This window comes from Dermochelys coriacea, chromosome 8 (genome assembly GCF_009764565.3).
Source record: "Dermochelys coriacea isolate rDerCor1 chromosome 8, rDerCor1.pri.v4, whole genome shotgun sequence".
NCBI lineage: Eukaryota > Metazoa > Chordata > Testudines > Dermochelyidae > Dermochelys > Dermochelys coriacea.
This window is the reverse complement of record NC_050075.1, coordinates 12,246,674-12,274,247: the sequence shown is the minus strand read 5'-3', so window position 1 is coordinate 12,274,247 and position 27,574 is coordinate 12,246,674. Positions and strand designations below refer to the sequence as shown.

Below are 27,574 nucleotides of genomic sequence, written 5' to 3'. Positions count from 1 at the left end.
ACCCCCACTGAATCACCCACCCCCGACCCCAGAGCTTCCCCCCCAACATCTCCTCTCCCACTGCCCCCCCGGGCCTCCCTCCATGTACACCCCCCACTGAATCTCCCCCTACCCCCTGGATCTCCAGCTACACCCCCACTGAATCACCCACCCCCGACCCCAGAGCTTCCCCCCCAACATCTCCTCTCCCACTGCCCCCCCGGGCCTCCCTCCATCTATACTCCCATCCTACTGCCCATACCCACTGCCGCCCCACATCTACTTCCCCACGGCGCCCTTTCCCTTCTAGGCCCTCCCCCATCCCCACACTGCTTCTCCCTCCATCTACTACCCCATCTACTGTCTCGCCCCGTCCCCTGTCTACCAGCTGCGTCTCTCTGCCCCTGACCCGGCCCCAGGCTCTCCCCACGGCGCTTGTCCCGCCCCCGCCTTCCGTTAACCGCCCCAGCGCGCGCCCGCTTCCCCCCGCCAGGCTCGCTCGTCCCCGCCTGGCGGGGGCGCGTCCGGCTCCCCTCACGCCCGCGCACGCCGCAGCGCCGCTCCCCGCCCGCTGCTTGCAGCCGCCCGGCCGGGCCCGCTCGCTGTGTGCTGGCGGGAGGGGGCCGCACGGACTCGTCCTATCCGGGCCTCTCCGACACCCGGAGCCGAGGAGGGGAGGCGCCGCGATCGGGGTAGGTCCGGGCCGCGCCCTGTGAGGAAGTGGCGAGCGGGCGGGCAAGATGGAGCCTCAGTCAGCGGACACCCACTCGGAGGGATGGGAGCCCCTTCCCCGGGCCCGGCGGGGCCCCCCATCTCCTGCCTGAGCGCCGAGCAGGACCCCCCCGCCATCTCCTGCCTGAGCGCCGGGGGGGGGGGGCCGAGCAGGGGCCCCCCCGCCATCTCCTGCCTGAGCGCCGGGGGGGGGGGCAGGCCGAGCAGGGGCCCCCCCGCCATCTCCTGCCTGAGTGCCGGGGGGGGCGAGCAGGGGCCCCCCGCCATCTCCTGCCTGAGTGCCGGGGGGGGCGAGCAGGGGCCCCCCGCCATCTCCTGCCTGAGTGCCGGGGGGGGCGAGCAGGGGCCCCCCGCCATCTCCTGCCTGAGTGCCGGGGGGGGCGAGCAGGGGCCCCCCGCCATCTCCTGCCTGAGTGCCGGGGGGGGCGAGCAGGGGCCCCCCGCTATCTCCTGCCTGAGTGCCGGGGGGGGCGAGCAGGGGCCCCCCGCCATCTCCTGCCTGAGTGCCGGGGGGGGGGCAGGCCGAGCAGGGGCCCCCCCCGCCATCTCCTGCCTGAGCGCCGGGGGGGGGGGCAGGCCGAGCAGGGGCCCCCCCGCCATCTCCTGCCTGAGCGCCGGGGGGGGGGGCAGGCCGAGCAGGGGCCCCCCGCCATCTCCTGCCTGAGCGCCGGGGGGGGGGCAGGCCGAGCAGGGGCCCCCCCCCGCCATCTCCTGCCTGAGCGCCGGGGGGGGGGGGGCAGGCCGAGCAGGGGCCCCCCGCCATCTCCTGCCTGAGCGCCGGGGGGGGGCAGGCCGAGCAGGGGCCCCCCCGCCATCTCCTGCCTGAGCGCCGGGGGGGGGGCAGGCCGAGCAGGGGCCCCCCCATCTCCTGCCTGAGCGCCGGGGGGAGGGCAGGCCGAGCAGGGGCCCCCCGCCATCTCCTGCCTGAGCGCCGGGGGGGGGCAGGCCGAGCAGGGGCCCCCCGCCATCTCCTGCCTGAGCGCCGGGGGGGGGCAGGCCGAGCAGGGGCCCCCCCCATCTCCTGCCTGAGCGCCGGGGGGGGGCGAGCAGGGGCCCCCCGCCATCTCCTGCCTGAGCGCCGGGGGGGGGCAGGCCGAGCAGGGGCCCTCCCGCCATCTCCCTTATTGCCCTGGGGCAACATGGTTAACACCACTGTCCCAGGTCTCCTTTCTCTGTGGGATGTGGGGAAGTGACAGACTTGAGTAAAGTTGCCCCTCATTCTACTTCCTCAATTCTCCAGCGACAAGGTGACAGAGCTAGGAACTCCTCTAAACACGTATCTATCTCAGTGCCCATGAGGGGGAGGTGATGGAGCTGGGCTACTCCCCATCTCCTTCTATCTGTGCCCTAGGGAGGTGGCAGCTGGGCAAGCCTCAGCTCCCCTGGAGGTTGGGGTAGCAGCTGGACAACTTCCCCTGCAAATACTGCAAGGAGGAACATCCCAACTCAGATGCCCACAGGACTGGGGCAGCTGTGCAACCTGTTCCCCCTTTGTTTGTTGCCCACTTCTCTGGCGTCTAAGCAGCAGGGAGAGCTGAACATCATGTTGTCGTAGTACAGAGTCTTTGTAGTGCCTTGAAATCATCTGTTTGTTCTCTTTAGTTCATAGTGTTTTTAATTCACATGTTTTGAACTTTCCATTTAGTGCATAGTTCAATTAGTGTATGGAATTTTAATGCATATAAACAGTGCATATTTATTAGGGCATATTGTTTAATGTACATGAATAGTGCATATTTTCATTATCCCATCATTTGAGTTCATCTGTATTGTCTCTGATCATTTTCTTTTGTGCATGTTTATTAGTATATACTGTACTATTGTAATGTATGTAAATAATGCACATTTCCATTAGTGCATATAAATAGTACCTATTTATTTCCTTTAGTGTGTACTTAATAGTATATAACATTTTCAGTGCAGTTAGCTAGTGGATATTTATGTCTTGATTGTTTATTTTACATGTGTTTATCACTGGGCATATATTTAAAGGGGAATAATACTATGATTTTGCTCTCTATAACTCTCCACAAAATACAGAAGTAGCAAGAAGTTGCTTTTGGAGTGTGACCCTATATTAGTTTAAGATTAAAAAAATAAATGAATATGTTACAACTGGTTCCTCAGTATACAAGGGTCAAAGGGTCTCTTACTCCCGTTTATTATTTTTTTTATTGTTCTTCAGGCGTGCGTGCGTGCGTGTGTGTGAGGATCCAAGTGGCAATTGTTAAATATGCCTAGCAAATGGACTTTAAACCTAACACATGCTATCCTAGGTAAATTATGACTTGGCTTGGTAATGCAGGGCCACTGCAACCTTTAATCCTATGCATAGTGCTTGAGTAAGTAGCTCCACTGAAGTCAGTGAGGCTATTTGTGTAAGTGCCATTCAGTATGAGGAAGGGATGCAGTAGCTGGCTGTGTCATCAAGCCAAGGATCACAATTCTAATTTATTTGTGGTACCTTGTTTTGGTTCAGGAACCTCTGAACAATTTCATAGAGCATTTCTTAGTGCAGAGCGAGTCAAATTGACTCCTTTATTCCAAGTCAGGCATCCACACTAACTCTCCTGTCATTCACAGTGTCTTGACATCCTTGTGACATCTACAACAATTGTCTATGTAGAGGGGCAATACTAGGAATTATTTAATATTTGTTTAGATTTAAAAATATAATTTAGCAAGTGCAAAATAAAAAGCCATACTAATGTGACCAGTCTACTTTCTATGGGTCACCAGGAAATGCTTCATGACTGCAGTTGGGAAACTCTTCTCTAGCTTCAGAAGTAGACTGTACTTTGCATGTATGTTTAGGTGTCTTGGTGGTGTGTGTTGTAGAAATGCTGATAGGATTTCAAAAAACTACATGCAAAGTTTGCTGGTGTTGGAGATTAGGATTTACAGATGGTTTGTGCATATTTAATTTAGGAAGTTGCAACAAATTTACAAATATACATTTGCTATGTAAATGTCAGAAACAAAAAAAACCAAAAAATTGTTACAACAGTTCTCTTTTCTTTAAAGAGACATTATATGGTAATATAGTCATCAGAACACCTATAATATGTTGCTTTAATAAAATCTCAAAGTGAGTGAAAGTTCTCTCTCTACCCATTTAACAGACTAGGCATGTTTCTCAAATTTAATATTAAAAAACTGGACAGTTGTGCTGTTTTTTTATTTTTGTTTTTTTTTTGCAGGTGAATGAACTTTATTGGAGTATTGAATAAAAGATAGATACTTAGATATTTGGTTATTTATGCTCCGTCTATTTTGCTGGATACATAATTGAGATAAACCTATTTAATTCAATGGAATATTCAAGATAGGTGAATGTTTCTTTTTATAAACTTTATTTTTAAAGCTTTATTTACATGTTGCAAAAATAAGCACTTAGTGTTTTAAAAAACAAACAAGGTCTTAATTTCACAAGAGTTAATTTGTACAGACTGAGTTGATATTAACTTTTTTTAGGTATTTGTACTGTTCCTTTTATTTGTGGATATAGTTCATTTTATAGATGTTGTACTGCCAGTGTATCTCTCATTGTCCGTATCCTTTGGTGGAAGCAGTAAAAACAATATAGTATGTGTGTTACTTCTTTTGGAAGTTTGAAGGTAAAATGTGCTCCAGTAGTAATTTGTGGCACATTTGGGAACCTGCACTCCAGAACATTGTAGCTTCACGCTCCGCACCATACCAGTACTGTCCATGGTATGGCCTTGTATACACTAGACTTTATAAACACTCTACCTTGCTCTTCCACTTTTGCAACTTCACCAGTGGTAGCGACAGTTGGGGATACTAGTGCAAACAGAACACTGGTGACTTCTGGCATTTTTATTATCACATCGTGCAGACTTGCTCTAATCAAGGTTAGATGACAAGATGATATAATGCTGGTGCCAAGTCTGCACTAGCTCTATAGCAGTGATGGCCACCAATGGAGCTGGTAATTCAGTAGCAGGAGATTTCAGAAAATAAGATTAGTTATGTTTAAACATTATTTCTAGCACAATTATAGCAAGGACAGACACTAGGACCATTTTTTTAAAATGCCCCATTTTTGTCAACACAACTTCAACTCTAATGGTGTTCACAGTGTTGAGAGCCATAGTGTAGATGTGCTGCCAGTTATTGTCATAATTTTTAACTCTGCTTCAGGTAAACCTATTCAGAATGGGTCTTATCAATATTGTTAAAAACACCATCTGTGAGTCAACACTAAACTTCCATTTTATATTGTTACCACTGGTGGAGCTGAACTGGTGTTAACATTAGAGGGAAATCTCCTTACTGTGGACAGGACTCCACTTTCTGTGTTGGAAATAGTTGTCCCATTAATGTAAATAAGTTGAGCCACGTTCAATACACATTGCAAGAAATTATGATCAACTGATTATTAGTGGTGATTCATGCTTTCCACCTCTGGTGTTAAACATCTTTTGGCCCTGTCCTCAAAAGCAGCCTAACCCATGGTTAAGGAAGGGGTAGAGGGCATGGTGTTTGACAACGGTCATCAAACACACAGCACGAGTGCATACATAACCTAAGTGGTTTGTCTGTAACATAGCTTGGCAAGCATTATTCTTTAAAAATACCCTCTCTGTCTCTTTGAACTGAGGAGCTGATTTAAACATAGTGTTGCACAGTTTCCATCATCGTGTCGGGTGGACCATAGGGATGAAAGAGAGGTTCCAGTAGCTCTAAGCTTAAAGCATAAGGTTATATTAACACAAACAAAAACTGTGATAATTCAGGTTTCATAAGGATGTACCCTGTCCATCCACCTCTGGGCATCTACTTAGTGTCTCTTGCCCCTGTTCCATTGGACACTCTCAGTACACCCCAGTTTACCAGCTATTCCTCAGATCGCCAATCCGCTTAACATACAGTACTGAGGCACATTTATTGTGAAAATAAGTAACATAGAGATTTAAGTAATAGAAAGTGGAAGTCTTGAAAATGGTTACATATAAATGAAATCATAATATGCCTTCTATGACCTAGACTGATTTAACTAGATACTTTCATGTCTTATAGAGCAGTGCTCAAGTCTTTCCAACATTTTATAGCCAGACTTGGCTGCCCGTCACCCTCCATTCATAAGATGGACACACTATTAGCTTGCCTCCTCAGTGAAGGATCCACCTCTAAATATACCCCAACAGTCCATTATCTTTATTTGTAAAGACTCTTGCTGTTTTTCTCCCTGTAAATTTCCTCTCTTGATTAACATTTGGCTCAATATGCAAATAGGCATCCATTGAGAGATGTATAATGCCTAATACATGACCAAACACACAGATAAATGTCTGTTACCATCTGCTTAAAAGGAACCTGTGAGATGTGTCACCTCTGGGTTACCTGCCTTCAAAACATAATTTTCAGTACTGACACAACTCTTTAAATATTATGCATACTTATGTTTTGCAGTGATTAGTATGTTCAGTGGGCTACTGGCTCTCAGGGACCTCACATGCCATGCTTAATGAATTATTATGCATAAACCTGCCTTCAGGGATCCCTGTAAAACACTCTGCACCCCTGTGCCCTCTGCCTGTCACTACTAAGAGATTCCTGGGTCACAGTTGGTAACACTCCATAAGGCTTTCACTTCCTTCTCCAGCAGATCCCAAAAAGCAATATGTACCCAACTTTATCAAACTTGCATTCTAATTCAAAACCTTAGTGACAACCTCAAATTATTAGACCATCAATTTGTAAGCACATGGAGGATGATAGGGTGATAAGGAATAGCCAGCATTGATTTGTCAAGAACAAATCATGCCAAATCAATCTAATTTCCTTCGTTGACAAAGTTGCTGGCCTAGTGGATAAGGGGAAGCAGTAAATGTGATATATCTTGATTTTAGTAAGGCTTTTGACACAGTCCCACATGACATTCACATGTCCATAGAAAACTAGGAAAATATGGTGTAGATGAAATTATTAAATGGTGGGTGCCCGACTGATTGAAAGACCATACTCAAAGAATAGTTATCAATGGTTTGTTGTCATGCGTGGAGGGTGTATCTAGTGGGGTCCCTCAAGGGTTGGTCCTGGGTGTGGACCATTTTAATTAATGACTTGGATAATGGAGCTGAGAATATGCTTATAAAATTTGCAGAAGACAACGAGTTGGAAGGGGTTGCAAGTATTAGAATTCAAAATGACTTTGACAAATTGAAGAATTGGTCTGAATTCAACAAGATGAAATTCAATAAATATTAGAATCATAGAATATCTGAGTTGGAAGGGACCTCAGGAGATCATCTAGTCCAACCCCCTGCTCAAAGCAGGCACAGTTCCCAATTTTTTTGCCCCAATCTCTAAATGGCCCCCTCAAGGACTGAACTCACAACCCTAGGTTTAGCAGGCCAATGCTCAAACCACTAAGCTACTCTTAAATAGATTAATACAAATGCTTCATTTAAGAAGGAAAAACCAAATGCATAACTACAGAATGGGGAATAATTGACTAAGTGGCAGTACTGCTGAAAAGGATGTGGGGTTATAGTGGATTACAAATAGATTATTAGTCAACAATCTGATGCAGTTGCAAAAAATAATATTCTGGGATGTATTAACAGGAGTGTTGTATGTAAGATACTGGAGGTAATTGTCCCCCTCTGCTTGGCACTGGTGACACATCAGCTGGAGTACTGTGTCTAGTTCTAGGCAAGATGTGGATAAGTGGGAGAGAATCCAGAGGAGAGCAACAAAAATGATACAAAATTTAGAAAACCTGACCTATTAAAAAAGGTTAAAACAACTGGGCATGTATAGTCTTGAGAAAAGAAGACTGAGAGGAGACATGATAGTATTCAAATATGTTAATGGCTGTTATAAAGAGAAGAGTGATCAATTGTTCTCCATGTCCTCTGAAGGTAGGATAAGAAGTATAGAAGATTTAGGTTAGCTATTAGGAAAAATCTTTTCAACTATAAGGATAGTTAAGCTTGGGAATAGACTTCAGAGCGAGGTTGTATAATCCCCATCACTGGAAGTTTTTAAAAACAGGTTGGACAAACATCTGTTAGGGATGGTGTAGGAGTTTTTGTTTTTTTGTCTCACTGCAGGTAGCTGGATGGGATTACTTTTTGAGAGCCCTTCCAGCCCTACATTTCTATGATTTTATGCTTTATAATAACAGATCAGCACATTTTACTGTTAAACATTCAGAGTATTTGGAAAGTTAATCTTCTTTAACATTATTGAGGTTGCCATTAAGGGTTTATCTTTTCCTGCTCGGACCTGCTACTGTCCCCAAGATTCATAGGCGTCCCCATCAGAAATGCCTTGCAAGTTCCAGGGAAGAAGATCTTATTCCTTGACTCCTGTGTAGCACTGGTAGAGCTCCCATGCTCCGCTATAGAGGAGGTCCCTAGGCCACCCGTCCCTCTTTTTCCAAATCCTTTGGCCTGTTGTTCTCTTCCTTCTGCTGCAGCAACACCTATTTTAAAAAAAAAGAAATTACCATAAAAACCCTTTTGTTTACAACCAGTTATAATTTTTAACACCCCCTCGCCACTGACAAAAATCAAGAAAACCTTTCTGGTCTTCTGACACAGCACTCCTTATGGAAGATAAGGATGTTCTCAGAAGGTGGTCTAAAGCCTGGGTGGCTGCTGATGTACCAAACAAAAATCTAATCGACGACCCAGCTGTGCAAGTGCCAAGCTTCTCTTTCCCACGTCTAACATGGAAGATGCACATACTTACTCCATAAATAGAAAGCAAGGGAATTACCAAACTGCGACTGTGGTGAGATGCAAACTGTCAGACACATCATGGACTATTGCCCAATCCATGCTCTTCTTGGAGGTGTCTCGGCCATTTACATGGCTACCCCCTCTTCTTTGGACTGGATAAGACTTCCTAAGATCCAGCTGTAGTCATGCCGTTGCTTTCACTGTTTGACTATCACTGTACGAAAAGTTTTTTAATTGACACCAACACACACCTCTAAAAGCAGGGAAATGAGTAGCTAAAGTAATATTTTTTCATTACCACAATACCCATCTCTCATATTAACTGTTCTTATGGCTTGTTTATACACAGAAGCTGCACTGGTTTAAGTTAGATTGGTTTAAAAGCCAGTTTAATTAAATTAGTTCAAACTCTTGTGAGGATGCACTGATATTGGTTTACAACTGGTTATATTGGTTTACCTTGCTCATCTAAACTTATAGGTCTAAGATAAACCAATAGCAGCCAGGTTTACATTGATTTAAGAGTGTCGACACACACAATTCCATGGGTTTAACTGAATGGGTTTTAAATCACACCTTTTGCTAAACCAATACAAATTTGTGTGTAGACCAGTACTCACTCATACTCTACATTCTTCTGCTAACAAAGTCACTTCCACTCTGTGGACAGACATGCAACAAACAGAAAACATTCTTGTAATTCCCACTGTAAGGTGAACTTCTGACTCAGATCTCAGTAGAGTTATGCTAGAGATGGTCATGATAACATAATTAAGATTTCATTAAAGCTTTCAGCTGAACACTTTTTTATTTTGTAAAAATCTCATTGAAAATGGCACAAATAAAAACAAAGAATGTAAACTTTACTATGACTTGAATTTTTCATAGCATGATGAAAAAACGGATTGATACAGAGAGAATAATAAGCATTCCAAAAACATCCCTGTCATCTGTTTTTAACTGGATTGTCTCACCTTTTTTCAGACTCCCCCTTTTTCAAGAACTCTGAAACACTCTCTGATCTACGCTTTGCTCCTCATGTGTCAATTCTGACATCATCAATTATAGACAGGTAACATTTGTCTCTAGAGAATTTTATCACTTGTCAGAAGTAAGTGCAAGTATGTACACAAAGATGAAGTTGCAGCATTTTACATGTTAGTGGTATATATTTGCGGGTGAGAACTCCCTGCTGTAGTGTTGGAGTGGCTGGGGAGGTGGATGTTGGAAGCCATGGCAAGGCTCCTTGTTGTTCCCTGTGTGGAGAGGGGATGCAGATGGCAGGGGATTGTAGATCCTGAATAGGAGGAAAATAGTGCTAGGAATTTGGGGTGGTGGTTATTTGCCTGGCAATGCTCTCTCTGACTGCCTCCCTTGTGCATCGTTGTGTCTGTTCTGTCATTCTGTCTGATTCCCTGTGTGACATTGCTCTTGCTCAGCTGAAGCCAATTTTCTCTGTGACTGGGCCATTAATGCAGACTGGAGAGCCATGAGCTCCTCCTGAAAGCTAGAGCCTGTGTGCCAATGTTTAAATGAGACATTGAAGGAAAAATGTTGATTTGATACTCTGATAATGTTCTCAGATATTATATCAACATTTACAAATCTAGCATCGTATGCATGGTGTGCTTACTTGCTGTTTGTTATATTTTTCCATTACACTAATACAACTTGGCGACACAAAAGGAGAATTTGCAGAACCCTCATGCATGCATTAAGTATCATGAGAAATCTCAGGAAATTCTGTAATGTAAACTATATTGAAGAGTCGAAAGAGAGGTGAAACCGTGTTAAAATCGGAAGATTTTTGACTGCTTTTTACAGACACTTGACTACTTACCTGTTATTACCACACTAAAAATGCGTGCCCTTCCCAAATTGTATCTTATATTTTTTGTCCTTTTCTAAACAACACAGGATTACTAGGTATTCTTACTTTGAAACTGAAATTGTAATGCAACCTTAACTATGGTTTCATGACTGCTCCACCATATGGAGCTCAACAAATCTGAATTATAGTGCACAGAGAATCTGTGTTTTAACAACCATTCAATACATGTGCTGAACTACATTATTACTGCATCTATATTTAATTATTGCACATGTAAAATCATGTTCACATATTTACACATGCACTGTGATAAGGTTTATATACCCATGCACCTTAGAAGTAAGAAAGGGGTTAATGCAGGCATTAGGAAGCAGGAAATGCCCCAACTGGAACTGATTACAACTGCTATGAATGCTATGCCCTCTGAAGGAGAGTGGTGGCTGGGGAGAGATGTCAGCCCTGGAAAAAGAGACACAACTTTTGTATTGTTGTGAACTCTTTCTGCCAGTAAATAGACCCTGCAAGCAACTGTGTGATACTATTTAAGTTTGGCTACACTAAGCCATTCATTATATTTCTTTTTTCCCTATATTTAACATAAAGGCCTACTGACCTAGTATACACTGGAGAAATTTGCCATGCTGAAAACTGTGGTCTCCTTGTCATGCTTGTAAGGCACTTCATGACTATGTACATGTACTCCAAATAGTTTGTGTATTCCAGATAGTGTTTGGATTAGATTTGCTTCCAGCACGGTTATATATTGTCTTAGTCTGAATGGTTTCAGCCTGTAAAAATTTAGCTTCTGTGTAGACAGTGCTAAAATGGTTCAAATTGTCCTCCCACTGCTGTCCAAGAGTGCACTGGTGGCCTTTTCTAATCTCCCAGGATCCATTGCTCTTGAGATTTGTGCTGGGATCTGCATGATAGGAATCTAGAAGGCATTACAACAGAAAAGGGGTAAAATGGTGCTAGTGTGGAAGTGAGGCAAAACTACAGTGATTCAAAATATAAATAAGCTTGGCTAATATGAATATACTGAACATTTCATGCTTATCTCCGTTAGAAATAGATCAATTCTCAGTTGTAGACATGGCCTTAAAGGGGTGCTACCAGCTGGGCAACAGACAACCCATTTGGAACATCATAGGTGCATACTTTTTTGTACATGAATTAGGATTAGAGTGCACTGAAGTCATGTGCAGACAAAAGGTGCTGATAAACTTTTTGGTGATTTTATCCTATGAAGCTATTCTGAAGGTTTGGCTGTGATATTACTTTCTTCTGCTGGTTTGATTTAAATCTGAAGCAAATCTCTGGAACCATAAGTGTCACTCCTTTTAATGTGTGAATTATTAATGTGATATGTAAGAAGTTGTTACAGTACATCATAAAGGTACAGGATTCTATAAACCCTTAATTTGCAGATTATTGACATAACAGGCCACAATTGCTTTGCAGTATTGATGGGGATTTGTGCAAATACATATGAGTCTGTAAGACATATTTTTCTTTGGTCTCCTTGTACCTTTAAAAGCCAGTAAAATAAATTGTTAAAAATGATCAATTGTCACTCTTTGGCTGAGGCCTTGCATTCCATGTTTCTGCTTGGATCAAATGTTTATGGCTGTTTTGTTAACTGCTGAAAAATGGGTTTTATAATGGAAAAAAGATTCATTTATTTAACAAATACTTTTTTGTACTGTTCAGCCAGCTACATAGCTGATTAGAGACTACTCAGAATTTTTTATTAATATGGGTATTGGGCATGTGTTTAGTAGTGTCGGTGAGATAAAGATAACTGTTCCGTTCCAGTCACAGGTTAAGTCTGAGTTGGGGCACAGTGCATTCATTTTGGGATATCAAGTTTTAATAAAAGATGAGTTAAACTGAAGAAAGGTCAGAGGAAAGAAGCACACATAATAAAAGCTTTGGAAAAATAAGACTATGAAGCATGTTCGGTTTAGAGAAAGAGACCTGCTTGCTGCCTAAGTATAACTAAAGGGATGTACTAAAAATGATGGGAATCAATTATTTTCCATCGCCAAGGACAGAACAAGAGGTGATGGGCTACACCAGAGAATATTTTAGGAAAAATTGGCATCACTAGATGCACTGTTCAGAAATGGGAGAAGCTGCCAAAGAAGGTTATAGAATTGGCATTACTGGAGATGGTGAGAGCTAGATTTGGCGTTCATCTAAAAATGTCACTAGCTACTCATCTAAAACCTTGTTTATATGAGGGAAATAAATAAAAAAAAATTCCCACTGTTGAAGTCAGTGCTACTCTGCAATATTACAGGGGTCTGTGCTGATGGAGTCCTATGCAGGATCTGTACTTCTGTTAGTACTATAATTTCAAAGTGACCCACTGGGATCTCATAAACAAAAGATTCTGTGCCAGATCATCAGCTATGGCTTAGGAACTACACAGCATAGGCTGTGTGCTAATGTGACCATTGCACTCCCTCTATCTGTGACTATGTGCTGGTCTGGTTCCCAGGCCTAAGTTAAAACAACTTAAAGGGTACATTGGCTGCCAACAGCCCCAAGCTGAAGCTGCAGCTGATCATCAGTGATGTCTAAGGGTGTCCTAGCCATGCCCCTTACATCAGCAGCTAGGGCACAAACGGATAATGGTGTAGGAGCTGTTACTTCTGTAGTGACTTGATCCTCTCGTGACTGATTATGGCAGCTCTATCCCATCAGATTTTGTTAGTGGTTTGATGCAAAGCAGATTTGGTCCTATGTCTTTTGGTAAGAAAATGTTGTTTCACATGAATGTTATAAAGCATATGGAAAGATGGCATGTAAAATAGGGTATATTTGCAGACTTGTTCAACTAGAATATTTAAGAGTTTTCCATGAGCCATGAACAGCTCTTTAATGGTTATAGGGAATATTTTCCCTTTGCAGCACACAAGGAGCTCTCATTAATGTCAGTGCAAGTTCCATGCACCTTACAATAATGTATCTGGGGTACAGTAACAAAATTACTAATTTTAAAATTCAAGTCACTGTTTAAAGATGTTAAAATGAATGTGTTTATCTACACATTACTCTTTAGGAAAGACGTGGTTGACTGGGTGACTTCTGTATAACAGTTCTCTCTGGAAGTTCTTGAACCTTACGTATTGTGTGCTTTATTTGTTTCAATTCTTAATTTGTGTGCGTGAATTTGATGCTTTTAGATGTAATAGCTATGCCAAGTATAGCTGTGCAAGTTTTATTTATTTCTCAAGTGCCAATATTTTTCTTGATGCTGTGAAAGGTAGCTTAAGGTGTACTTGGATGGAATAGTTAGTGGCAGGTGTTGGCCTGATTTTCAGAGGTGCTGAGCACCTACTGCTTACAGTTACTTCTGGTTGTGGAAAAAAAAACTTTGAAGTGTCATCCAACTCTGTTTGAAAGGGAACCAATTTAAACCATGACTTTGAGAGAGATGTGAGCTGACCACATTCATTTTAGCAGGGTGTTAGCTCAAGCTTAGTACATGTTGGATAAATTTAAGCTCCAACATCCTTCAAGCTCCCTGAATGAATTGAGAGAGTGATATTTTTCTCTGTTGGTTTCCCCTTGCTGTTCCAGAGTCATCTGCCTGCTTTGATAGTGGTAATGGAGTGGAAGAAGGGAGAGAGTGTCTCTGCTAATCTACTTGCTGACATCCTTTGTTTTAGGGTAGTTCTTGCCTGTGAATAGTTTAAGTACTTACCTCAGCTGCTGTTTGTAGCTTTCTTAACTTGCAGCAAAATTAAATTGACTGGATTCTTATCAATTTTTATGTTGTTCACAAAGTTATGGATAGCAGTAGTGAAATTGATTGTTAATTTCACGCTGCAGCAGTTATGGAAAACTTAGAAGCAGCAGCAGAAGCACTGGGAGCCGTCGGCTGAATCAGGAAGATGACGCTGTATTGCTTTTCATTTGATAGGTTATTGATGCAACTAAGTGGCTAGAATTGTTTTCCCCAAACAAAAGCTTAGATTCACCCAGGAAAGCTTCCACTGTGGGTGAGAGGCTATTTCAAGCCCAGATCATTTTAAATTTTATTGTTGATGTACTTACATCATTTTATGTGTTTGAAAGTTTTTTTTTTTTTTTAGATATCATGCTACCTTTTGATTTTTTTTGAATCTGTTAATAGACATCTTGTTTCCCTAAGTGATTTGCATTCCAGCCAGTTCAGGGTAATTTTAGGGAACCTTCATAGCTGTTGGAAAAGAGAATGTTTTTGGTTAAATGATGTCATGTTATTTATTTATACATATTTGTCTTTTATTTTTGGTAGAAAAATGATGCATCCTGTTGCCAGCAGTAATGCAGCTTTCTGTGGGACTGGCAAGAGTTCTTGCCTTAACGAAGACAATGTGAGATCCACTGATCAGTTTGACTTGTATTCTACACAGCAAAGCAAATACAGCCACACAGTCAGCCACAAACCAATTGCATGCCAGAGACAAGACACGTTAAATGAAACACACTTGCAGGCCACCAGTGTCAGGAATATAGAGACAAAAGATGAACTAAAGAAAAAGAAAAACCTCAACCGATCTGGTAAACGTGGAAGGCCATCGGGGACCACAAAATCAGCGGGGTACCGAACCAGCACAGGTCGACCTCTTGGGACCACCAAAGCAGCTGGATTTAAAACAAGTCCAGGCAGACCCTTGGGTACAACTAAAGCTGCAGGATACAAAGTCAGCCCAGGCAGACCTCCAGGTAGCATTAAAGCTCTATCACGGCTTGCAAATCTAAGTTATACTTGTGGCAGTGCAGCTTTTCCCTATCCTATGGTGCATAACAGAGGAGTACATGCTGCTGGTGAAACTAGTAGCAAAGTCAAACAACCCAATGAGTGAAAGAGAGGAATTAGATAAAAGGATTAATGAGGAAATGCTGAGTCTTGGCATGTTTCTCACATTTTTATGTAATATTTCTATAACTTTGGCTTTCCAAATTTTATTTTTTGTTCATATGTCCAGCGTGCAATCCACTAATTTTTAATGTAACGTGAAAGGGCATAGGTATGGCTTTGTTTTTTACATAGGTTTATAAGTAAACTCTTAAATTATGCCCTTGTGTGTTTCTTTAAAGTAATATTCATATCCTGAGCTTCACAGTTACTTCTGGAAAATTTAATTGTGTGATTATGCACCAAGAAATTGAAATAAGCATGAAAACATTATTTGGCTGTTGGCTATGAAGTGAGGCTAGGCCATAATAAAGATCTTGTCCAGAAGAATTTATAATTGATGAAACAAAACAAACAATTCTGGACTATTTTACAAGTAAGAATTCTGTTAGTTTTGAAATGCCTGTGGGTTTTTTTGTATAGGTGGGATAGAGAGCAAACTAAATTTTCCGCTTTTGCTAGAACTGATACAGACCTCAATTGTTCATAAATATTTTGAAACTTTAAAAACTATATTTTTTTTAAAGTGCTAATTTCAGGCAGTTTTTATTTGCTCTACTGTAGCATTGTCAGGTCTCACTGATGTTCCAAAAATATTTTTTGAAAATGTGTAATAATAATGATAAACATTTATGCAGCGCTTTACATCTTCAAAAGCGCCTTATAAACATGAGCTAATTTGCCTTTAGGTGGTGGCAGATCTTGTAGTTCTGCTACTTACAGGATTCTGCTATATAATTTTAAAAATGCTTGAGAGTGCATATAACAAACTGCAAATTAATTAAAAATCTGATATATTTTATAAATAACTACAAAATAAGTACTGTTAATTCTAGTAACAAATTGATTAGACAGTAATATTAAACAGTATGTTCTTAAATCTGTAAATAGCTATATAAGCTGTTTTTTTGCCTTCACAGTATGTGCTTTGATGGCAGCAGTTAGTAAGTTTTAAAGTACTAATTTAGTGTGTTTATAGATTAAACGTTTTTACACTGTTGCTAGCTTTTCAGATTTAGTTTTTCCAGGAATACAGTTATCCCATTGTTTAACATTTATATTATATTTAAGTTATGGAAGCTTATATATCTACCAAAGGATAATATTTTCATGATTCATAATAGCAAACTGTATAGCGGGTTCAAACAGGAGGCAGTTTACCAAATTGCTAGACCCCAGATAGAAAGCATTTCATAGGAATTAATCTATGCATGCAAGTTGAAACACTGTTTAACTATAAATATATTTTTCTGACTCAAACTGAGTCCTTTCCTGCATCTAACCAGTTCCATTTTCAACTGTGTGTTTGGTTTAAAAAAGTGCGCGTGTGCATGTGTGTGTAATATGCACACACCCACTTATACTTAGAAAATAACATTCCTCAATATTGCATATTGTTATATTTATTCTAAATATCTCTTGCTTGAGTTAAAGCTTTTAATTCTGAAAGAAAGTTTACATAATTGTTTAAAATATAGTTTAAAATTATACTGAATTTGTAGCTTCAAATACCAGTGGGAGTTGTATAATGTTTGCAGATTTTTGGGAACAGAAATCTTTCAGGTTAATTATAGCTTTTGTTGAAAATGAACAATACCAATACTTTTTGTTGTAAGATAAAGTCTGGCTTGCTGTAATTTTGATGAGAACTCTGATTTCAGTAATGACAAGTTAAGAAACAGATGTCATGTTTCGTACCTTTTTTATCAGGAAAAAAGCAGCAAGCCTTCAGGTGTTCCAGTGATGCCTAACACATAATGAGCTGGACTTTATGCTGTACTTTACAATAGGTGTGTTGAATTGTGATTGGGGGACTATGTATGCACTGGCAAGTAAGACAATGAACCTCAACAATACTGGATGGCTCCTTAGTCAATGTGTAAACTAATGGCAGCTAAACTGCTACTAAAATATAGTTTCTCCATGCTGAAGCTATAAAGTCAACTTACACTTTCTGTTCCTCAACAAACTGAAAAATATGACACTCTTAGTAATTTTTCTCAGAATGGTGTAACTTCTGATACACGCAAAAAGCTAACGTGAGCTAATTCACCCTCAGGATATGTGTTATATTGGCTGTTTTATCAGATGATTTTTTCAACAAAAGACTGCTTTAAGCCCTTTCCTGAACTCTTCCTGGAAAGCAGTCTTCTTCAGCTGAATGTAATAACTACAGGAGTTTCACACCTCGCTGGCAAGGAACACGTTGCATGTCACCAATGTACCTTTGCATAACACCACTTCTTACCTCCTTCTGTTTATCCTGTTCACCCCTGTTTCATTGCTCACTTGTGCATCTACTCAATGGTGCTGTGCCGTGTGTCAGGAGATAATGCAGATGTATTACTGTTCTACTAGAATAATGAATTTTGTATTCAAGTATGTGGATGAAATAATGAAATCATCTAAACAATTTATATTCATTATAGTGTTTATTAATATCAGATGAAATATAATCCCAGTAAAAAGAATGAACATTGTCAATTGTGAAAGGATGAACTAAAGTAGAAAAATGTGTTCATGGCATCTGTAAAGGGCCACTTGGTACCTTGGGTTTGGCAATGAGACCAGAAAGTGCAATGCTGGGCACTTCTTCATTCTGGTTTATTTTATCCATAACTGCAGTTTACTGGTGCCATGCTGTGGGAGAAAGAGAGAGAGAAGTCAAGAAGTCAAAGTGAAATATGAATGGAATCTTCAAATGATTTGCTTTTCCTATTATATATAACCTACAAAATATATTGTGCTTTTTTTGTAACACTGTCTGTTGTCATGACAAACACTGAAACAGCATGTTAATGCCTATACTTTGATGTTATCAATGGGAAAACTGGCCTTTTCCACTATAGTATGAAAACATTATTTGTAAGGTAAATCGCTAATTTTATATTATGTACAACAATTCTGCTCTTCATAAGATAGGGTTACTGTTATGTATTAACACTGTTGAGAAAAACGATCTATATGTCAAGTTTGTGTTTTTTAATGCTTTTTTTTTTTAAATATCCCATTTCTAATGTCGTATTTATACATAAGTGAAACCTAAGTAATAGGGAGACAACTCAAAGGCCACTGTTTAAAATACATCCCGTAACTGCTATTCAATTTCTAATTAAAATTACATAAACTTTAGAATTCAATAATTTTGCTACTATTTTTGAAGTTTTGCACTGTACATTTTCAGAATGCTAGCAGCACATATTGGCAGGAAAAAATATCTTTCAAAAGGTGGCTAACTTTTAATACTAAAGTGGAATTTTTAAATATCAACTGTTAGCTCTGTCATTAAAACAACACATTCTTTATACATTGTATTTGCTTTTAATTACACAGAACTTCATATATCAAGACCCATTAAACATCTTTTTGTTCTGAAATAATACATTTTCATTTTGTCTAGAAGTTTTCTTTGGATTCAGTCAGGACAAAACCAAACCTAGCTAATGGAGTGATAAGTTTGGGGAAAGAATTACCTTTATCTGCAACATATAAAGTAATTGAGATCAGAACTTCACTTTTTTTTTCCATTTTGAAGAGCTTTAAAAGGCAGAGCAATTCAAGGTTATTTTTCTGAAGGTTACTTTAGCTGTGATTCTGCTGTTCTTTGTATTACATGTACAGTAAAGTTTAATGCTATTCCAACAGAAAATTAAAAATACAAAGCAGTTGATCATAATCATAAAAACTTGGAACTGCAAACTTCATTTCTGATCACAAAAGTTTGTTCCCTTTATTATTAGAATACATATATTTTAAAATTGCTTAAATATGTTTTTGAACTCTAGTGGACACACTAGAGCCTTTTTCTAGTGATTATTTTCCCCATGTAGGTAAATCTATGTTTTCAAATTTTTGCAAAGTATAATGATGTGATAAATTGTTAGGAAGTTTTTGCGTATCATGTAGTAATTTGGACCACTTTAATTCCTTAATCTTTCAGTTTGCTTTTCCCACAGGTTATTTTGGAGGAGTCAATTACCCAATAAATAACTAATATCAGCACCCTGTTCTCTGCTGTAAAAAGCCTGTTTAGATGCTGTTTGTTTTTATGTCCATGAACTTGAGCTACTCATGTGCAATTATGTGTATGGGAATGGAGTAGTCTTCATGATCTGTATTTACATCACCATATGGATGTATATTTATTAATAAAGTCAATACATTAAAACCAAATATTTTATTCTTGTTTTACACCATTCTGAAACTTGGTTGTTCTCTTTCTAAAGAAGATGGAGTGGGCAGTATTGTGAGCTACTTTTCAATAAGGCCTTAGATTGATTGATCTCTTGTGAATGTAGGGATGCTGCTTTTCCTTCTGCTTTACTTCATTCATGTTTTCAAGTGACCTAAATTTGACACTGCAAATGTTATGCCATTTATTATATGGATTATATTTTAAATCCGTTCTTATTTTCCTTTTACCCCCTACATTATATATTTTCAGTTCTTTTTAAAGAGAGCGAGAGAGAGAGGAAAGATCTCTAACTACATCAGATTTCTCCCCCCTCCTCCTCACCCCCACAGGGATGTCACCATATGACTTAATTTTTTTCTTCGGTACAGGATTTGCTAAACTGATGCTTGTATTTGTTAGTGATAAATGGGCAAGTGTTCTTTATAAGCAAGGCCAGCAGATTTGTGGGCCTAACAAAAAAAAAAACAAAAAACCACTTTTATTGCAAGTTATCAGAAAATAGAGAAATGGCAACTTTTATTATTGAATGGAAAATGTAGCCAAGGTAGTTTTCATAACTTTGAAATTATCCTTATGTTGATGCTTAAATATGACAGTCATGAGTCGGGGTGTCATATAAGTACATAAATAGATTAAAAGCTTTGTTATAAACAATAGTATAAACAACACTATGCAAACTTCCATTGTACTTCCTTTTTGATTTTTCCCTTTCTTCACTGCATGTGAATGACAAGTTGTTATTTTAGAGTTGCTCATGAGTTGCGCTGCATGTACCAGTTTGTTTTGTGTGGTATTCATTAGTTTTAGGCTTCTGAGATTAGATTTAAAACTCTCACAAAAAACCAAAACCATAGCACTGAAATATTTGCCTGTTTTAAACAAACAATAGATTATGTGGTCTTTACAGATACAAAGGAAGGGGAAGGAATAGTAAGTGGTGGGTATACCAATGTTCGTAGTGTGTATATTGCACTGAAAAAATCATTTGAAAGTCAAATGTAAGGAAGAAGACTATTAAATATTTGTAGGCAGGTGAAATCTGTTAGTCTCATGAATGGTTATAAAGTTAGAGAAGCAAAGCCATCCTCTTTGAGTGTAAGATGGAGTATTCCAACCTTCTGTCCCAGTCATTAAATATGACAGTTTTTGCAGGAGTGGTGTGTTCATTCCTGTGTCCTGGCTATATTCCAGTGTGGGTAATTGCATTGTTAGGAAAACCCTTTAGAAAAATACCAAAAACCTGTGTTGCTCCTATGGTGTCAGTAATTATGGAGTAAGAAGGACTATACTTATCCAAGCAGCTGCACTTTGGGGACAAATGGAGTGTAGGCAGTCTAAATACTTTATTCTGTCATAAGTACTCTAAGAACACTAAATGTGGATAGGGATGGATCATTTTAGAAACTATAGCTTGTGACTATGCAAAGGAGTATAGTGGCTTTTACTCAGAAAAGCGATCCAATGCCAGTTTTGATTGACTTAAACTGGTCTCGTCGTTCTAAGTGCCCTGGCTTTCAAGGCGATTGGATATATTTAGAACAGAGCGAGTCAGACTCCAGGCAGTCTACCACATCTTATTGTATAGATCAGTTCTCAGACGCAGTTCTTACGGGAAAATGAGTAACTCAGTTAATTTTCCATAAGACCTTAAGTATACAATACAAAGTCATTCATAAATTATATCGCACAACAATACAGACTTTTTAGCTGTGCTGGGAGCTACTTTACCACTCACATGGCTATTGTGTTCTCTCTGCCACATAATGAATTGAACAATAAGAATTGCAAAGCAGTCTGCTCCCTCAATATGCAGTGTATGCCAGGTGCAGAGTCACTGACGACAGAACCACATTATGATTTATTCATGCTGAGAGACTCCAGGATTGTCAGTTTTTTGACACTGCTCACAGCAGTGTTTGGATGGCTGTTAAACAAGTAGGGCATCTTGGGAGAGTTTTCTAAATGGTGACTGTCCTTTTGTTTTAAGAAAGACATTATTTACTTGGTGAGATACCAAGCTTTTCTGTGAGGCAGGGCTGTTTTTTATGCTTTTGTGCAGTATGAAGCCCAATGGAGCCCTGATGCCTGACCTGGGCCACTAGGTAGTACTGCAATACAAATAATTTCAAGTGAGTTTATGGAAATAATAAATGTTAAACATGGTGAGATGGTGGCTAGGCAGAGTCGCCTTTCACATTGAGACCAAAATTAAGAATGTTCCAAAAGCTAGCATTAAAGCTATATTGTGAGAAATAAAGGCTAGGCTTGGCTGGCTTGCTTCGTTGCTTTGCTTGTTTTTTACTAGGATCTCTGCCTATGGTTGAATATTGTTTTATATTTGAGAGCCTGGCATAGTCTAAGCACATAGGACTGGCAGCCAGGAAGCTCCTAAATTCTAAATGTGGCTTTGGCCCAGATTCTCTCTCTGGCCTTGGAATAGGTCTGCCTCATTTAGCCGTCTATAAACATGAAGTAAAATTACGTGCCTACCTTGAAGGGGTGCTGGAGGGACTAATTCATTATTTTAAAGCACTTTGAAGATGAAAAGCCTTGTAGAACTACTAAGTGTTATGTCAAAACAGTTATAAAGATTTGACTCAGATCCTTATGGTATATTTACCTTGCATACCACGAAAGCCTGTTCTAATTATTGAATAGAACTTTCTGTAATGGTGAAAATGAGTTTTATTATTTAGTCCTTTGTGATGTGCATAGTAAACAATGTATAGGTTGGTGCTCTCTGTTTCAAGTATTTTCTATATTAATACTATGTTTAGATAATTACACACACAACTACATTAAAACAACAGTATTAGAATTGTAAAATCAAGCACTCAAAAATTAGGAAGTGTCAGATTTAAAATTGCCTGTGTAATTAGACTGTCATAATGCATAAGCACAAGGGGGCTGAATTTAAAGTTGCACAGACAAAAGTAAGGAAATGCCACACTTAAGATTGAGTGCTTGACTTTGCAACCTTAATAGAGTATTGTTCTTTTAATGTAGGTTTGTATGTGAGTAATTTTCTAAGTTTTTAAAAGAGCAAACAGAAAAAACTCTCACATTCCATTAGGTGGTATCATATTGACATGGGTCCTTAGCAGGATTGGAACTAGAGTTGTCGAAAAAACAAAATTTCCTTCCCATAGAAATAGAGATTTCTAAATTTCGTTTCATTCTTATTCAGGACTAAAAATTGGAATCTGAAAGTAGATTTTTTTTGCCAAATTAAATATTCTGAAATATTTAATTTTGACCTTATTGTTTTAACTATTACATTACAATAAATTAAGTTCTCCCCCTCATTTCTTTCAGATCTGTCTCCTTGCCCCCCTCTGCCCAACTTATTCTCTGTCCCAGTCTCCCGCATTCCCACTCCTCATCCAATCTCTCCTCCCTCCCTGCTCTCAGTTTTCATGTCCAGCCCCCCCCCGATTTCCTCCCCAATCCCAGCCCCATTTCTCCTCTCCCCCCCCGCACCAACCTGCAGTCCCAGTCTTTCTACCATTTTTTGTCCCAATCTAATCTTCTCCCCACTCCTCCTCCTCATGGCTCTTGTTCCCTCTGCGTTCAAATCAGTCAGCTTTCTCTTTGCTCCTGCCCAGGCCCAGCAAAGATGGGGGTGCAGGGTGTCATTGAGAGAACAGGAGAGAGTGTCTCCCTACTCAGGTGCCAAGACCTGGCATGACCCACAGCAGCCCAGAACTGCAATTGCAGAGAGAGTCTTGCTCAGCCCCTAAATAAGAAGGCCCATACTAGGTCAAACCAAAGATCCATCTAGCCCAGTATCCTGTCTTCCAACAGCCGCCAATGCCAGGTGCTTTGGAGGGAATGAACAGAACAGATAATCAGCAAGTGATCCATTCCCAGCTTCTGGAGATGCCCAGTGTGGACAGAAGCTTTGGAGAATTTGGCTCTAAAATCAAAGTCTCTATAGAGTGTATATAACGGGGTGGCAAACTATGGCCCGTGGGCTGGATCTGGCCTGCGAGCCATTTTAAGTTGGCCCACGAGTGCTTGCTGGGGAACGTGGTCTGGGACTTGCCCCGCTCTGGCGCTCCAGCTGGGGAGCAAGGTTGGAGGCTGCACTGCCCTGCTCAGTCTCCTGTGCACTCTAATGGCCCCCTCCGGCACTCCAGTGGGAGCTGCTGGGGTGGTGCCTGTGGATGGGGCAGTGTGCAGAGCCCCTTGGCTGTGCCTCTGCGTAGGAGCTGGAGAGGGGACATGCACTGCTTCCGGGAGCCACCTGAGGTAAGAGCCACTGGGAGCTTGCACTCCTGAGCCCCTCCTGTGCCCCTGCCCCAGCCCTGATCCCCCTCCTGCCCTCCAAACCCCTTGATTCCAGCCTAAAGCACCCTCCTGCACCCCAAACCTCTTATCCCCAGCCCCACCCCAGAGCCCCCACCCCCATCTGGAGCCTGCACCCCTTCCCGCACTCCTGCTCTAGCCCTGATCCACCTCCCTCCCTTCCTCTGAAGCCCTTGGTACCAGCCCAGAGCACCCTCCTACACCCCAAACTCCTCATCCCCAGCCCCACCCTGGAGCCCCCTCCCGCACCCTAAACTCCTCATTTCTGGCCCCACCCTGGAGTCTGCACCCCCAACCAGAGCCCTCACCCCTTCCCGCACCTCAACTCCAATTTTGTGAGCTTTCATGGCCCACCATGCAATTTCTATTCCCAAATGTGGCCCTCAGGCCAAAAAGTTTGCCCACCCATGGTATATAAACTGATTTGTTAAAGCTTGTAATTTGGATGGATTTCAGCAGATTTTCACAGGGAATGACAAAAGGCTTATCCTTGACACTAAGGCTACCCCGTTGACGAATTTCAAGTTCCTGCTCCAAAGCGTGGGGGTGCCAAAGCTTTTCAAAGAAAAGGTTGCCAGAATTTTTGAATGTGAGCAAACCAATGTAATTTTTTCTAGCCTCATTCAGGGAAATGGCTGGACCAGTTTAGCTGAAATGTAATAATAATTAATAATCAGCTTGAGGCTGACACCCAGCATGCAAACTTTCAGCTCAAATGGTTTAAGCTTGGCAAAGTTATAAGCACTTGAAAACAGGGTCTTATAATTGGAATTGTTAGGCGACTTTCATAACAGCCTTGCCAAAAACATATGCATAGACTGGGGCAATATATTTTTCCTGACTTGTATAGGATATGTGCTGAATACCAACTCCTCTCAGGGGAATATTTTGTTTTGGTTCACAATACAGATTACTATCCCATTCTCTTGTGTACAGTATGTGTAAATTCACATATACGCACAGCTCCTGTCTCTTCTGTTGTGAAGGAAGAGAATTCCACTGGGATGAAATTCATACCATTTCAGCAACACATCTAAATGGTTACTTTGAGGGGTTGCAATATAAATAACTGGGGACAGACATCTGATGCCAAGCAGAGCAGCAGTTATTTGAAAAAGCTGGTATCTGATGGGTGAGAGGTCAGGGCTGGAACCCACGTTCAACCAGGTATGGGAAAGAAATAGCTGTTAGGCTGGAAATCACACTTTCCTTATCTAAAATTCACCAAGGTGATAAGGAAGAAATATGGTTTCCTGGATAATCTACTCCAGGCTGGATTCTTTACATGCTCCTCTCTTTTTCAGGGAGGATTAAAGGATGGGAAGTGGAAAAATTCCCAAACTCAGACTGCCTACGTGAAACAAAATTAGGTAAGAGATGGTTGGTAAAATGTCTGATAGCTATAGGAGTTGATAAAGACAAGGTCTCATTTCTATTTAATATATTTTTTTGACATCTGCATTCATTTATATGCACACACAATGCATCCGATGAAGTGAGCTGTAGCTCACGAAAGCTTATGCTCAAATAAATTTTAGTCTCTAAGGTGCCACAAGTCCTCCTTTTCTTTTTACACAATCTTTTGCCTGCTTTGATATGGTGGACATAGTTCATTCTTGTAATCTGTATTCCTTGTCCTTATTTGTGCCTGTATTCTTGTTAACATTAATAAACAAGTTTCTTTTTTCCCACCTTGTGTATGCTGCTGATAATTTTAAGGAACAATGGAAATAGGAGTGAAGGAAGGTGTCCAAATGCTACTTTGTCACTGGAGGACTCGGTTAGCAGCTAATCCTTAATTTCATCTTTACACTCAACCCAAATGGGGGTGACTTTCTGGCCAGAATACCACCCCTTTTCCCCCCTTTCCCCCACTCTCCTAAAAAGGAAAATTACCAAGTTTCTCTTTACTGCTGGTTTGATGGTCTGCTAAAAGAGGAGTCACATGCTCAATTTGCAGCATATGCTTGTCTGTTCCTCCTTTATAGAATTTTAAAAAGCAGGCTGTAACTGGTTGGCTCTACTAACCTACCTCTGGCTGGCTTTGTGTGCTTGAATCATCTACTGTGTCTGATCAGGATGGCAAATAAATTTGTGCTAGTGCTCCACTAAAGCCAGCATTTCAGCTTTGGAAGGCCAAAGGCAATTATGGCTTGAGTTCCCATAGCTCAAGGGGGAGGCCTGATATCTACCATGCTGGGAAGTTTGTAAACAATATTCCCTGCTATTTTCACTCATCACCGCTGGAGTCTAGCACTGTGATATTGTGCTACAATGAAGCACACTTTTGAAATAAACTGCATGTTGTGTGCTCATGTACCGTATAAGCTTTCATACAATCAAAACATCCTGTCATAGCCACAGGGCCACCTCTCTCTCATTGCAGAAATTTGGACCTGATCCATCCATTATTAAGTCCATAATAAAATGCCTATTGATCTCTATGGCAGGATCAGCTGACACACTCTTGGCAAGTTTTTAAGCCTTCTCATTAGTGTAGCATTTGCTCTGAAACACACTGTAATAAACAACAGTTGAATTTTCCCTAATTGTGTGTAAAAAGACTGCACAAACTAATGGAGCTGCCCTATTTGCATGCTAACTTAGAAGTTAGGGGAGAACTTCTAGCATGGATCAAAAAGTATGCAACAGACAAGGTTTGAGTAAGAAATTGATTTAACAATTATTTTTTGTCCATGTTTCTATGAGGATAGAATGGTCTAGTGCAGTGTTTTTCAACCTTTTTGATATCCGGGACCGGCTTGCTGCCTTCATAAACTGTGTCAGGGAGATCTCATGGACCGGCTGTCGAGAAACAGTGTTCTAGTGCTCAGTCAGAACAGAGGACGTAGGGGATGTAGGAACTGAATTTTAGTTATTTTTTGCCACTGCTGTAGCCTTGGGCAAATTGTTTACTCTCTAGTAGCTTTCCCATCTATAAAATGGGGATGAGAAGATTATCTACTTTAGGGATTTGGTGAGGAGTAGTTTAATGTTTGAAGAATAAAATTGTTATGGATGATAACTCCTAACTCTGTTCAGAGTGGTAGCTGTGTTAGTCTGTATCCGTAAAAAGAAAAGGAGTACTTGTGGCACCTTAGAGACTAAGAAATTTATTTGGGCATAAGCTTTCGTGGGCTAAAATCTATTTCATCAGATGCATGGAGTGGAAAATACAGTAGACAGGTGTGTGTATATATACACAGTACATGAAAAGATGGGAGTTGCCTTGCCAAGGTGGGGGGGGGTCAGTGCTAATGAGACAATTCAGTTAGTGGAACTGGGCTATTCTCAACAGTAGAACTTTAATTGAATTGTCTCGTTAGCACTGACCCCCCACTTGGTAAGGTAACTCCCATCTTTCTATGTACTGTGTATATATATCTGCCTACTGTATTTTCCACTCCATGCATCTGATTGAAGTGGGTTTTAGCCCAGGAAAGCTTATGCCTAAATAAATGTTAGTCTCTAAGGTGCCACAAGTACTCTTTGTTATAATTCTTGTGTTAATCAGGTTATCTCCTCCCCTATAAGACAGAACTGCCTCCTTTTGCTTCTGCTGTGACGTCATAGTCCTGTATTTATATTACCAGCCTCTTGCACTGGAAATGCATTTTACAAAAAGTATGTATGTGTAGTCAATGACTTTTTTAAAAATGCAGATAGCTATGCTTATATGCAAATAAAAGGAATTAGCCCCTCTTTAGACAACAATTACCAAGAAGCCAACACTGAATTATTTACTGAAGTTATGAAATAGACTAAACCATCCCTGAGAGGGATTTTGTCACTCCCCTCCCCCCACCCTTGCAAACCTAGGTTGGGTGGAAAAAGTTCACACTAACCACTTTTGTTTTTTAAACTAACTGGTCCCCTAATCTGGCTCATAAAATAAGAGAAGG

The 27,574-nt window shown here is 40.9% G+C and overlaps 1 protein-coding gene across 7 annotated transcripts; it reads left to right on the top strand.

Moving 5' to 3' along the window:
* The first annotated feature begins 498 nt into the window (after positions 1-498).
* Positions 499-25,372, top strand: C8H5orf24 (chromosome 8 C5orf24 homolog). Of its 7 annotated transcripts, none has more exons than XM_043520539.1 (5): positions 499-680; positions 9,408-9,498; positions 14,546-14,976; positions 24,977-25,148; positions 25,245-25,372. In XM_043520539.1, exons 3-4 carry the CDS (start codon positions 14,550-14,552, stop codon positions 25,123-25,125), a joined length of 576 nt encoding a protein of 191 aa, XP_043376474.1. In that variant the 5' UTR covers positions 499-680; positions 9,408-9,498; positions 14,546-14,549; the 3' UTR covers positions 25,126-25,148; positions 25,245-25,372. The 7 variants fall into 7 exon arrangements, with proteins under 7 accessions (XP_043376474.1, XP_038268971.1, XP_043376476.1 ...); XM_043520540.1 differs by lacking the exon at positions 499-680 and adding an exon at positions 712-730 and having other exon boundaries at positions 9,411-9,498; XM_038413047.2 differs by lacking the exons at positions 24,977-25,148; positions 25,245-25,372 and adding an exon at positions 16,880-19,342 and having other exon boundaries at positions 508-671; positions 9,411-9,498.
* Positions 25,373-27,574: the final 2,202 nt, after the last annotated feature.

Bases quoted from the DNA above. Each gene is read 5' to 3' on its own strand.
- C8H5orf24 (XM_043520539.1), top strand. From the start codon at position 14,550: ATGATGCATCCTGTTGCCAGCAGTAATGCAGCTTTCTGTGGGACTGGC. The intron at 14,977-24,976 runs GTAGCATTAAAG...TCTCTTTTTCAG, and splicing joins CAGCCCAGGCAGACCTCCAG to GGAGGATTAAAGGATGGGAA.